This window comes from Dacryopinax primogenitus, assembly GCF_000292625.1.
Source record: "Dacryopinax primogenitus strain DJM-731 SS1 chromosome Unknown DACRYscaffold_11, whole genome shotgun sequence".
NCBI lineage: Eukaryota > Fungi > Basidiomycota > Dacrymycetes > Dacrymycetales > Dacrymycetaceae > Dacryopinax > Dacryopinax primogenitus.
In genome coordinates, this window is record NW_024467208.1 from 99,350 (window position 1) to 111,763 (window position 12,414).

Below are 12,414 nucleotides of genomic sequence, written 5' to 3' on the forward strand. Positions count from 1 at the left end.
ATGTCATAAAGGCTTAGTCATGTCTCTTGACCAAGCAATGAGCTGGTGCCCTGACATTGGGCTGGGGCTGGGGCTTGGGGCTGGGCTGAGGCTGAGGTTGCTGAGGCTGAGGCTTGGACTGAGGCTGCTGCATGCCAAGCTTCTGCAGGTGGTCTGTAATCTTGGTTTGCACAGAATCCAGGGCAGCTTGGAGTTGCTGGCCTTCATAGTTGATATCAGGGGGCTCTTCTCCTTTGAGGAGATGCCCCCTTCTCTCAACTCCAAGTGCTCCAGCTTCGAACTTTGGATTGGTGATGTTCAGCAGCTTGATGCATGTTCAAACCTTGCTATAGAATTGTTTGTGGAGGATGGCAGCCTCTGTGAAAAGCTCATTGCCTTGGAGTTGCTTGAGGGTGTTGGTGGCCTTCTGCTTGCCCTTGGCCCACATCTGGGGATTTGCTGTGTTGGCAGATCTCTGCTCCTTGCATGTCTTCACAGAGGGGTGGATCTTGTTCCTTTCCCAAGGGAAAGGAGCACCCCCTGCCACAATGTGCTTGTCATGGATGCATTTGCACTCCATCTCAAGCCAGACCTTGGACTTATTCAAGTCCTTCCAAGGTGAGTTTGCCTTGGGGGTCTTTCTTGAGAATATCCTCCCATAGGAGGGGCTCGAGGATGAAGACACCATCCAGCTTGTATCACTTGATGTACGTGTCAGGAATGTTTCCTGCATGTACACCAGTGTAGTTGTAGAGGGTGGGGAGGTTCGAGGGCAACCAGGGCTTTCAAGCATGCCAGGTGAGGAGCATGTTGCACAGGCCAAGGAGATCTCTCACCTTGGCCTGTGCATGCACCCAAAGGATGTGGGCATATGCCTGCAGCATAGGCATGAACAAGTTGATTTGCTCTTGCACAAAATCACCTGCCCAAGTCTTCTTGAGGGTCTTGAAGTCATAAAGGAGCTGGAGGGGATGGGAGGGATGGAGGTTGCCAAGCTCAAAGACACAGAGGAGAAGATAGTGCTGGTGGGCATGAATGAGCATCTGCACCCACCAGGCATTGATCATGGTGGGCATGGCATTGTTGAAGAGCTGTTCAAGCTCTTGACTGGCAAGGGATTTCTCCCATACCCCTGGTTTTGAGTAGTACTCGTCACTAAGGGGTATGCCTGCCACACAGTCACAGGGGAGGATATAGGGGGTCCACATCCTCATGTTGAGATAGGCCCACCATGCATTGGCATTCTCAGTGTTGGCAGGGGGTCCTTTGCAGTACACTCAATGGGAGTGGGGGGGGTCAAAGGACTGGGCATAGACTGTGTAGTCAAGCTTGCTGTGTGCCCAAAGGCACCTTGAATACACCTGCAGATCGAAGGCAATCTTGCAGTCACCCTCCCCATGGTAGAACTTGTGGAATCAACCCTTGAAGTCATTCCACCAAGCATGACATTCCTTGTCAGACATCAAGTTGAAGTGCTTGGTGGAGCCTTCGAAGAGTCTTTGGTTGCAGTATTCAACTGAGAAGCAACTCTTTGGGCTTGACTCAACATCTCGCTTGGGAAGGCTAGGCTCTGCAGTGTAATGTGTGAGGTAGCACTTCTCAAGGTCAAAGATGGAGATGTGGGACTTGCCCATGAAGTTTGGAGGATGTTCCCCTAGATAGATAATTAGTTTATAATTTAATTAATTAAAAAACCTCAGTAGAACTCACCTGGGGGAGTGTCCTCCATCCTCACAGGCTCTGGAAACCCTCTTGGCAGCTTGGGGGCATATTCAGAGGGGAGACGGGGCATATGGCAAAGGCCCCTCTCATAAGTCACAAAAGGCATCTGTAGAGCATCAGCAAGGGCAAATAAATAATGATAATAAACATACTCATGTTAGATAATGCAAGAAATTGTCTTGCTTCTCCTGGGCTTGAAGGTCTTTGATGTTGACAGTGGGCACCTGGTGCCAGAGAACACGAGACGAGAGGGAGGGGGGGGACAATACTCAAATAGTCTTCCTGCTGACCCTCCTGGGAGGGTCTTGCAGGTGGAGAGAGTTGAGGGAGTGGTGGGGTGCTGAGGCCGACAGTTGTGGGAGGAGAGGAGGAGGAGGAGGAGGAGAGATGGTGATGGTGAGGACAAAAGATATGGAGACAATGAGGCTGTGTGTGCAAGGGGCCTTGACACGGACAGAGGACCCTGAGTGGCTGAAACTCAGCGGATAGGGACTTATTTGGTCCCGCCAGAGTGGTGTCCCTTCACGGATACTTTTGTAAGGGTCTTCCGGGACTATTTTTATTGTCGGGGCCTAAATACTGATTACAAAGACAGTCCTTAAAGAACTGTCTACACTAAGAATCGTATCTATGGTACTTCTCTTAAGACCCTGACTCCCCCCTAGTGTTACAACGCTGGAGCATTGTTCCCTTTCTCATGCCTTTCCTTCCTTCTGTTTCGCCTTTGTATCCTCCACCCACTTCCTCTCCTGCTCCCCTCTGGGTAAGACGTACACCTCCACCCATCCATCTCGCAGCAAGATCCCATCCCCTCCTTCTGCCTGCGCTTCCCCAGCCTTTGCACCTTTCGCACTTCCAGCCGCAGCAGGCCAGACGTCCACTAGCCTCCTCCCTAACCCAAGCTTGAGAACCCTTCCTCTCATCGTCACCACGTACAAGCTCACACTCCCCGGTGTGTATTCCCCTTGAGTGTCCCACGGAGGTGTGGGCTCGAGGACGGGAGTGATTTGCTCGGCGAAAGTGGCAGACTCGGGGAAGCCTGTGAGGAAGTCCGTTTGCGCTTGAAGCGGGTAGAGAAGTAGCACCGGTATGAGAAGGGATGTTGTCGCAAGAGGAGGGGTGAACGATTCTGACGAAGAAGAGGGAGAGGAGAGGGAGGAGGGGTCAAATGAGGGGTAGGCTTCCTGAGGTGGCGGGCTCTGCGTCGTTACGGGGACGATTGCGCGCGCTTGTAGTGCACTTTCCACCGCCTGACGCAACGCCTCCTTCTCCCGCTTCTCGCGCGCTTTGCGTTCCTCGGTCTCCTTGCCGCGCCGGGCTTCCGCTCGAGCCTTCTTGACGCCCGCGTCATCCGGTTGAAGCGCAGCACACCGTTCGAGCGCATCGATAGATTCGTCATACCGAGATAGCTTGGTAAGCGCGACACCGGCTCTAAAGAAGGCCTTTCCTGCCCGTGTGTTGAGGGAGAGGACAGCGCTGGTGTCTGCGAGCACCTTTTGATAGTTCTCTATGCAAAGTCAGCAAGTCTGTACAAACCATAGAATGCAGTGATAAGAAACGCACGGAGCTCCAAATTGCACGCTGCACGATTCAGCAACAGGCTTTCACGCAACTTCGCATCCTCGGGCTTCGCGTCAACGCCTTGAGAATAGAAGCTCGCTGCCTCCCTCCATCTCCTGCCTCGAAAGTATTCATTTCCCTGATCCTTGAAGTTCTGGGCTATCTCTATTTTTGAGAACATATTAGAATTACGTGCACGTAAGGGAAACGAGATGTACGCACGTACCGTCAGGCGTGCCCTCATACACCAAGCTCTGGAGCGCCTCCAACGCAACGTTCGGTTCGTCCGACACCGAATCGTTTTGCTCGGAAGGAAGAGACTTCATGAAAAGTGGCATTTTGTCGAAGGCGCTTAGAGCGCGTTGCACGTCGGCTGCGCTGGGGGGTTGTGGAAGCGCCATGGTCGACTTTCGTGGATTGAGCCAGTGCTTGGATCACACTGCGGGACCTTATGGGTTCAACACGATCAATCGTTTTATGTGACCAGCTGTTCTTGGAATAAAGGTGGTCAAAAGATATTGACGCGTCTATACCTCCCTATGAGGCGTCAGGAGTAAGTCCGCTGGAGGGGGAGTAGACAGTCACGGCGTAGATGTTAGTTCGCAAGTGAAGCGTTGCCAGTAATCGAAGTCGGTTCCGAAGATATAGCTAGTTCGAGGCAGAAGTCGGAGTTCGTTCCCAACTCTGAACTGAAGAAACTGCCCCACCTCTCCCCCCCCCCTTGTCCGCACTTCAGGGTCCGCTGCTCGCAAAAACAAACTTGAGGACCCTAACATTGAAATTGGAAATCATTTCACCTCGAACAAGTTGGGAATGAAATCTACTCTTACATCAACATAGTATTTACATATTTGAAATAAATCACAATGCGAGAAATTATTATTTTTTGGCTTTAAGGACGCCAGCATAATGTGGCTGTGCTGTGGCTGTGCGTCAGTCAGAGCCGTCAATTCTCTGTTTGACCCAATGGGAGGGCTGCAAAAGTGCGGACAAGGGGAGGGGGGAGCCGTGGCACAGATGGATAAGAGTGAGGACCGTTCGGACTCTCTGGCATTCGAGTCGAAAGGGCAGGCTCGAATCGAAGGGACTGAATGTGACAGACTCGGAGCGTCATTCGAAGGCTGGAACGAAGGTTCGGAGTGCTCAATGCGAGAGAGAAGGAGGATAAGGAATGACTCTAAGTTAAAGGTGTAGTGTAAGAGGGAAGGGAAGATATGGGGAGGCAAAAGAGTCCCTGTTCCGAAGTACTCGAATCCTCCCTATATATGTTCGGAGATGATTGGGACGTCGGACTAACTATCCTAACTCCATTTCTAATCCATGATTACCTAAAGCTGTGTATACTGTAGGGTCCGTTTCCCTCTACTATCTTGTTGGAGTCCTTTCGAACCTCATTCGGAGTGTCGTTCGAACGTCGAATCCGGCTTCGAAATTAGGATGTGCAGCACACCTGTGTATTGTTCAGTGCAGAACTGACTCATCCTGAAGTCGAACAAAATTGGCTCAGGGGCCCTGACGGCGATAAGAAACCCCACACTAACGCCGACATCGACTTGGTCCTCGTTTATACTGACTCGTCGCCGTTCTTCAGTCTTTGCACGCAGTTCTCACCATCATGCCGCCTAAGCATGCTCCTCTACAGCCACCGGAACATCGCCTTCTAGCTCTCGGAATAGAGGGAAGTGCCAATAAACTGGGCGCGGGTGTCATGGCCCATTACCCCGACGAACCGCCAAAGGTGCTTTCGAACGTCCGGCACACTTACATCACCCCTCCAGGCGAAGGTTTCCTACCAAGGGATACAGCACAACATCATCGCGAATGGGCTATTGACGTGATTAACAAGTCTCTTGAGGAAGCGGGAGTAACGATGCAAGATCTGGATTGCATATGCTACACGAAAGGTGCGCCTGCTCCTGTTATTGCTCGTGCCCTCCTGCTCATGAGCACTATCAGGACCGGGCATGGGCGCGCCATTACAGACAACAGCACTGGTGGCCCGAACTCTATCTCTTTTATATCACAAGCCCCTAATACCTGTGAATCACTGTGTCGGACGTACGTTCTCCCCTTGTGCAGAATCGCGCGCATCGCTGAGATCTCCTGAAACACAGACATCGAGATGGGTCGTCTCATCACGGGTGCATCCAATCCAATCGTACTCTACGTCTCGGGTGGGAACACACAAGTAATCGCGTACTCCCGCCAGCGGTATCGTATTTTCGGCGAAACACTAGATATCGCGGTTGGTAACATGCTCGACCGATTCGCACGCGTCATCGGGCTCTCGAACGACCCTGCACCAGGATATAACATCGAGCAGGAGGCGAAACGCGGGAAGAGACTGTTACCACTACCATATGCGACGAAGGGTATGGATGTGAGCCTTAGTGGGATCCTCACGAATGCGGAGGTGTACACACAAGACAAGCGTTTCCGCCCCAACCCGACGGAGCAGGAACTCAATGATCCCACACTGGACGTGATCACCCCACAAGACCTGTGCTTTTCCCTCCAAGAAACGGTTTACTCGATGCTGGTCGAAACTACGGAACGTGCGATGGCCCATGTAGGGAGCAAGGAAGTGCTAGTTGTGGGCGGTGTGGGGAGCAACGAGAGGCTGCAGCAGATGATGGGCCGCATGGCCGAGGAACGGGGAGGTAAGGTGTTTGCGACTGATGAGAGGCACGTCGACTGTTATTCACTGTTGTGAAAACCATTGACGTTCTGGTCCAGATTCTGCATCGATAATGGTATCATGATCGCCCAAGCGGGTATGCTTGCATTCCGGATGGGAGAAAGCGCGGAACTGCCAGAGTGCACGTGTACGCAGAGGTAGGCTCGCGACCATTAACCATACAGTTTGTCACTAATAAATGCCCAGATTCAGGACGGATGAGGTGCATGTCAAGTGGCGGCGATAGGGCGGCGATGGAATCTCAATCTGTATGTATTAGAAAAGAAAGTTTTCTGCATAACTCCGTTACGTAACAGAAAACGGATATGTGCTCGAGATTGGCCGGATTGAGAAACTATTGACCAGCTGGCATCGTATGGATCGACGTCTGGGTTCATTTCAATAATGGTGCGATGCAAGCTATAAGCGCTCTTTCTCACCTGAATGTGCGTCGGAACGGGCCAAAGAACTGACACCACGAGGACGATTAGAGCTGTACTCTCTACCTCTCAATGAGGCGTCAGGAGTAAGTCCGCTGGAGGGGGAGTTGACTGTGGTAGTTCGAGTCTAGGTAGTAGCAGTTTAGTGGTCCAGTAGTGGCCTAATCGACGGTTGACTCTAAGGGAAAGGAAGTCCGAAGGTGGATTCAAGGGTTCGATAGGCGATTCTAAACCCCAGGCCGGAGCGTGACCAATGCCTGCCTAAGGCGCAAGCAATCCGAAGACGAGAGTCCGAAATGGCGGCGTTGCCGAAAGGACTCGAAAGCGAATAACGAGTGTTAGGGTTAGGGTCGGTGCGAGGATTAGAATCCACAGTTGGAATAAGGAGATCAGAGGGTAAAAGTAAGGATTGACTGTAGAGTAGAGGTGTCGTATTAGGTGTAAGGTAAGTGATGGCAAGAGAGCCGAACGAGAGAGTCCTCAAATCCTCCTGTATTCGGTCCGGTTCGGACTTTCGGACTACTACCTAATCTATTCCTGATCTATATTACCTAAGGCTGTGTATAGGGTCCACTCTTCCTTCCAAGAGTCCGTTCTGGCCGAGCTCGGCATGTCGTTCGAAGGGTCGTTCGAATGTCGGATCCGAACTCGAAATTTGAATGTGCAGCACAGAGCTACGTACTCTTCCTGCGTTTTCAGGAAAAGAAGAGTAATTTCCTCCGATGCCCCCTCTTCGGAGACAAAGTTCCTACAATGCCCCTCCGGAGGCAATTACCCTAAATGCCCCTCTTCTTCACATGTGCTGCGTATTTGCGCGTCGTCTTTGTGGCAGTGACAAGAAACTCATAAATGAGAGAGTTTAGGGGTCTTCCAGTCACATTTACATATGGTGTTATCAAGAAATTAGAATATATACTCCTAAGTAGAGGTGTTATTTGAGGGTTATAATAACAGCAATGTACCAAAATGACTGAGATAGATTTCGCTCTTTGATTAGGCAATTTTTTCTGTACTATAACATCCAAAACTTGTGGGACCCCTGAACTATTCAAAAATATGATTTTCTTTCTCACTGCCACAATGACGACGCGAAGACGCAGCACATGTGAAGAACAGAGGGTACTTAGGGCAATTGCCTCGGAAGGGGCATTGTAGGAACTTTGTCTCCGAAGAGGGGGCATCGGAAAAAATTACTCGGGAAAGAACTATTTCTTCCTCGCGCCTCCCCTGGATGTGCCGCCCCTTACTAATACTGCAAAAAGCCAACAACGTCTACAATGTCCACATAATTTGTAGCCATTACATTTGGGATGAACACAATACAAACGAGTTCGTGTATGTCTTGTTGCATCCCGGGTGTCTCACCAGACGGACGGTCTTAAAGCGATGATATAGATGATTATATCGGTACAAGATATCATTCTACATTGGAAATACAACGATCGCGATGAAAGGTGTATGCGCATTTGGGAGTTTGAACCAGAGACGACCGGATGTTTTGGAAGGAAAACGGAGGCAATCAGGAAGGGACCGAAAGCGCGTGCTTTCGCCGCCCAAAGTCTTTCTTCACGCATTTCCAATGGTCCATTGGCCGCTATCTGTGCTTAACACCAGTGTCTATACTCAATTGTGTCTCGTATATTCACTGCGGAAAGCGTACGTTTGGTTATCAAGAAAAAATCTGCCAGTGTTGCGCCTACGCGACGGTCATTCCGCCCTCCATATCCCACAAATTGACAAATGCATCACTGTTTTGCCCCCGCACTTCCGCTCAATTTTGACGGCTGACGGCTCGGTATAAAAGTGGCCTTCATGCGGCTGTTTGATGCGGGACATCTCTTCCACTTCTCACCACCTGCCCATAGAGATCTACTCACAGCATCTACCAACACCCACTCCACTTGTATCCTCGCAATGGAAGGAACAACGACCGGTCTTGATGTTCCAGATCCAGGCCGTTCTGGCGATCTGGGTCGTGTTATGCGGGCTGTGCTCGAGCGTAGAAAAGGGCGACATGGCCTGAGGGGATCGACCAGATCCGCAGCATCACCCGGGACGGGTGCTGAAGGGATATCTCCCTCTGTGACTCGCTATGTAACCCTACGAACGGCGGCCCAAAACCTTCTGGACCTTATGCCTCATACGCTCGCTGACTCACAAACAATATGGACATCTTTCCTTCAAACAGTCATCCAAGCCTGCAATCAACCACCATCGGTGAACGTGGCTTTTGTCGGTCCGATGGCCGCAGGAAAAAGCAAGCTACAAAATGTTCTGCTTGGCGCTTCCGTCAACAAAGTGGGCTCACTGGAGAGTGTTCAAGGCATATTCCATTTTCTTACAACTCTGACATCAGAAACAGGGTGTAGGCACTCATCATCCCACAAATATAGCCTTCGCATAAGCCAATACATCTAAAAGAGCCTTTGAGCTCTTTACCGCTGAAGAATTGACACGAGTGAGTTGCGTTTCACTATTCTAGAGACCGGTTCCAAACTCCTTATTCCCGAAGGCAATACGAAGTCTGTTGGATGACGCGACCGATCAGTATGTCACACAGGCTCAGTTAGTTTATTCTGAAACTAATCTCTGGTGCTTATGACACAGTAATCAAGATGAAGATGAGCTGGCTGCTACTATGGATGCATTATCAACAGTAAGTGTAGGGCTATACGCAGCCACAAGCGTTGATATATGTTGTCCAGATTTTTGGCCGGTCTGTAACTCTGACAATACGACTTTACTCCGCATTAATCCTGCCCCAAAGAAAAGTAGATCGAAACGTCATCCAGAATCGTCGGACTTTGGAAAGCTTGATCGCGGGCTCTCCGTTCTTCGGTCAACTCGGCAACACAATCGTTATCAATGAGGGTGACTCTCAAAAATCAGGAGTAAGTGCGACACATCTTGTCATGCATTTTTTTACATTTGTCTCGTCTTGAAGGAGGTAAGATCCGGGAATCTTCTGGGTACCCCTGGTCCGAGCCCCGATGTGGGTCAGATGGTACGTGGATTTTACATAGTCCACAGGGCACTCTGTTGACCAGTTTCTAGGCCCTGCAACTCCCCATTAAAATGTACTGTGCATACAACGTGTCTCCCATGCTTTGAATTTATGTTGTCATACAGGGAATACCGCTGGGTTACAAGTGATCTGATACAAAATGGCCTAAATTTCTTAGACTCTCCCGGCCTCGGCGACACTGATTATCTTCGTTCAGCAGGGGCTGAACGTGCTCTGATGCAAGCGGCGATTATATGTATTGGTAAGCATATAACCGAACGACCTCACAATAGTGAAAAACCTTCTTAGTTGCCCCCATTGAGCGTTGCGAGGAAAACAAAGTATGCTGAAGCATGTTTTTCCAATTATTTGCTGACGAATGACCCAGATTGCACGCTCTTTGGCAAGGTAGGCATCAGTTCACATGTTCGTTTACAAGTATTAATTCTCATTCTTGATTTATAGGTTGTGTCAAAAGGAATGCTTAATGGGAAGGCCAGCTCAACTTGTATTCATATGCACACAGTGTGATGTGAGCTCCCACAGATGCGCTGCGATGTCAATTCACTCACTTCTAGTACAGCACGGTATTGGAGATGATTCCCACCAAGAAGAGTTTATGACAGAAGATTCTCATCATGAAGTTGATAGTACTCTTCAAGTAACTGATTTGTAGCACATTTGGGGCATGTTCTGATAAGACTACCAGGAGATGAAGAGATGGGAAGAAGAGCTCGAAGAATGGGGTGCTTTGAAAACGGCTCTGGAAGAAGATGACAGCGAAACTGAAGAGAGGCCAAGGAAGCGAGCAAGGCATGAGGACGCCTCCGACAATCCTACTTCAGGGAGGATGGTGGGTCCATATTCATATGAAAAGATCGCAGGTGAAGATGTTGACCGATTTGCTTTTTTCAAGGCAGATTGCGATGATTGGCCTATGCTCGACGATGACGAGACACTTCGAGATGTGAATCTTCCATCTTCCGATCTTATCAAGTCCAACCGTCCTGACTGGATCATGATAACAGGCTAACAATCATATCCAAAGCTTGGAAACGAGCATCAAGGCTGCTAGATTCAAGATCCGAAATACTGTCATGGTTTGTTTTAACATCTCCAGCTTTCCGTAGTCATTGATTTGTGCGTGTATGCTCAGCTTGCGAGAAATGGATATGCAAAGAAGAGAATGTCGTGAGTGTCTATCTGGCCTGCTTTCTGGTGATCAACTACTCATGTGTCCAGGGCGACTCTCGAGAAGTGGCTCCCGAAGGTGCTATGGCTAGAGTTATGTCAACCTGTCAAGTTAACCTAGGGTCACAGATGGACACTTCCTCTATTCGTATCTTTTCGGTGGCAGCAGAATGCTATCAAGAACTCAAGAAAAGACGGTCAGATGGTTGTCATGGAAATGTAGACGAAGTACGTTCCCACTAGGTGAAAGAATCAAGGCATTCTTGGTGACCGTATCGCAGACCCAGATTCCTCAACTTCGTGCCTATCTAATGTCAGAGGGAGAGACAAATCTGAAGCTGCATGCCGCCCGCCTGGAGCGGGACTTGGTGTTGACCGCAGAACGCATCCTTAACTTTTTCTCATCTGAAGGCCAGGCAAACGTTGACCTGTCGAACGCGCTATCGGCTTTCTTCGGCGGCGAACAGGACAGGGTACAGTATGTATGTGGCTATTGACACCCCTCTACGTCATTGTTTCCTGACGCCTAAATGTAGCGTTTGGATGACAGGCTGGCCCAACTATGCAGTAAGAGCTTTGACTGGGTCAACGGAATGGTGCCCATTATGCTTGAAGCAGCCCAGAAGGTGCGATCAATGTATCTACCCTTTTTTGAACAGCCTTTTACTTAGTCCATGCAGCTAGCAGCACACTTAAGGCACAATCCAGACGCAATTTTCAAAGACCGATATGACGAGCCCATAACCAAGGCTCTAGTAGTGAGAGCCACATGCCGACCGGATCGCAGAGGGGTGTACGTTGGCATTGATATCAATCAGGCCATTGCCAGTCTTTTATCGAAATGATGGTGCTGCCTTGGAACCAAGCGTTTCTTACCATTCGTCAATTCTTAATTGATATCACGGATGTAAGGAAATCGCTTGCATGGTTGACGTTCTGTATATTGATTAGCTCTCAGTCCCTCTTTGACGAAGCAGCCTGGATTATTGGAGAACTCGGTATTGTCTCGTACTCAGATCAATCAGCCACCACCCTGACAAGGTCTGTTTGCAGATAAGTTGGAGTACCTCGGAAACGAGAACTTGCGGAAGCTTCTCAGCAGTATTGGGAGAACAGAGAAAAGGGCATTTCGACAGAGGATAAAAGAGGCAGCATATCATTGCGGAGATGAGATGGGTGCAGCACGGCGGTACGTCTACGTGGCCGCTCCTGGGTTAAATGCTCATTTGATAAATAGGAATGCAAGGAAAGATCTTGCTCAGTACATTCAACAAGAGTTGACACCAACATATGAAAAGGTGATGGAAGGAAAAGGCAGAGGATTCGTAGCTGCATCGAAGGTAAGCCGAGTGGAAAACAGAAGTATCAGGTTTTCAACATCATCCCCAGGAGCTCATCGTCCATGCCTTAACTACTGACGACAGCACCATTCTCACCACGAGCGGTCATATTCTCGTCAACGGCCTGTCAGGTTATTACAGTCAGGCACTTCAGGGCATCGGTGGAGCCATGCAAACAGCCGTCCGGGAGCTCAAGAAGGCCTACCTTGGTGCGTGCCTGTTTCGATTGTGCTTGTTCACTTCAAATGTTCCCAACTGACCACCGCTCATTGCGATAGATACAGGAACTAAGATAGACGAAACTGACGAGCGAGATGTACGGGCACGCAGAGCGTTTCTAGAATATGCGATGAAAGTTCTGAGCGAAATGCAATATTCGAAAGATAGTGCAGAGTCAAACTAGGGCAAGACAAATATTTCAAGCTGGAACTGGACTACCGATGTAGAGAATCAATGATACAATGTAACATGCTCGACGTGAATAATGATTTGTATCTATTC

The 12,414-nt window shown here is 49.6% G+C and overlaps 4 protein-coding genes across 4 annotated transcripts; 2 read left to right on the forward strand and 2 right to left on the reverse strand.

Annotated features, from left to right (window-relative positions):
• Positions 1–316: 316 nt before the first annotated feature.
• Positions 317–1,046, reverse strand: DACRYDRAFT_16312 (uncharacterized protein; the record flags this gene model as incomplete). The annotated part of the gene is made up of 2 exons (XM_040771186.1): positions 317–706; positions 816–1,046. 2 exons carry the CDS (start codon positions 1,044–1,046, stop codon positions 317–319), a joined length of 621 nt encoding a protein of 206 aa, XP_040627785.1.
• Positions 1,047–2,396: 1,350 nt separating this feature from the next.
• Positions 2,397–3,662, reverse strand: DACRYDRAFT_100505 (TPR-like protein; the record flags this gene model as incomplete). Its single annotated transcript, XM_040767462.1, has 3 exons — positions 2,397–3,208; positions 3,265–3,426; positions 3,488–3,662. 3 exons carry the CDS (start codon positions 3,660–3,662, stop codon positions 2,397–2,399), a joined length of 1,149 nt encoding a protein of 382 aa, XP_040627786.1.
• A 1,214-nt stretch (positions 3,663–4,876) lies between these two features.
• Positions 4,877–6,185, forward strand: DACRYDRAFT_95204 (peptidase M22 glycoprotease; the record flags this gene model as incomplete). The annotated part of the gene is made up of 5 exons (XM_040777282.1): positions 4,877–5,165; positions 5,218–5,319; positions 5,376–5,946; positions 5,998–6,096; positions 6,146–6,185. 5 exons carry the CDS (start codon positions 4,877–4,879, stop codon positions 6,183–6,185), a joined length of 1,101 nt encoding a protein of 366 aa, XP_040627787.1.
• A 2,084-nt stretch (positions 6,186–8,269) lies between these two features.
• DACRYDRAFT_116783 (uncharacterized protein) lies at positions 8,270–12,333 on the forward strand. Its single transcript, XM_040770263.1, has 27 exons — positions 8,270–8,688; positions 8,741–8,836; positions 8,891–8,925; positions 8,986–9,034; positions 9,084–9,269; positions 9,323–9,382; positions 9,433–9,455; positions 9,508–9,644; positions 9,692–9,723; positions 9,771–9,790; positions 9,848–9,914; positions 9,966–10,043; positions 10,092–10,235; positions 10,299–10,349; positions 10,411–10,482; positions 10,539–10,573; positions 10,625–10,652; positions 10,703–10,801; positions 10,855–11,055; positions 11,110–11,199; positions 11,254–11,331; positions 11,403–11,480; positions 11,532–11,571; positions 11,627–11,762; positions 11,811–11,913; positions 11,963–12,122; positions 12,192–12,333. The coding sequence occupies exons 4-27, from the start codon at positions 9,017–9,019 to the stop codon at positions 12,314–12,316; spliced, it is 2,061 nt and encodes a 686-aa protein (XP_040627788.1). The 5' UTR covers positions 8,270–8,688; positions 8,741–8,836; positions 8,891–8,925; positions 8,986–9,016; the 3' UTR covers positions 12,317–12,333.
• Positions 12,334–12,414: the final 81 nt, after the last annotated feature.

Bases quoted from the DNA above. Each gene is read 5' to 3' on its own strand.
- DACRYDRAFT_116783 (XM_040770263.1), top strand. The intron at 9,270-9,322 runs GTAAGTGCGACA...CTCGTCTTGAAG, and splicing joins GTGACTCTCAAAAATCAGGA to GAGGTAAGATCCGGGAATCT. The intron at 9,383-9,432 runs GTACGTGGATTT...ACCAGTTTCTAG, and splicing joins GCCCCGATGTGGGTCAGATG to GCCCTGCAACTCCCCATTAA.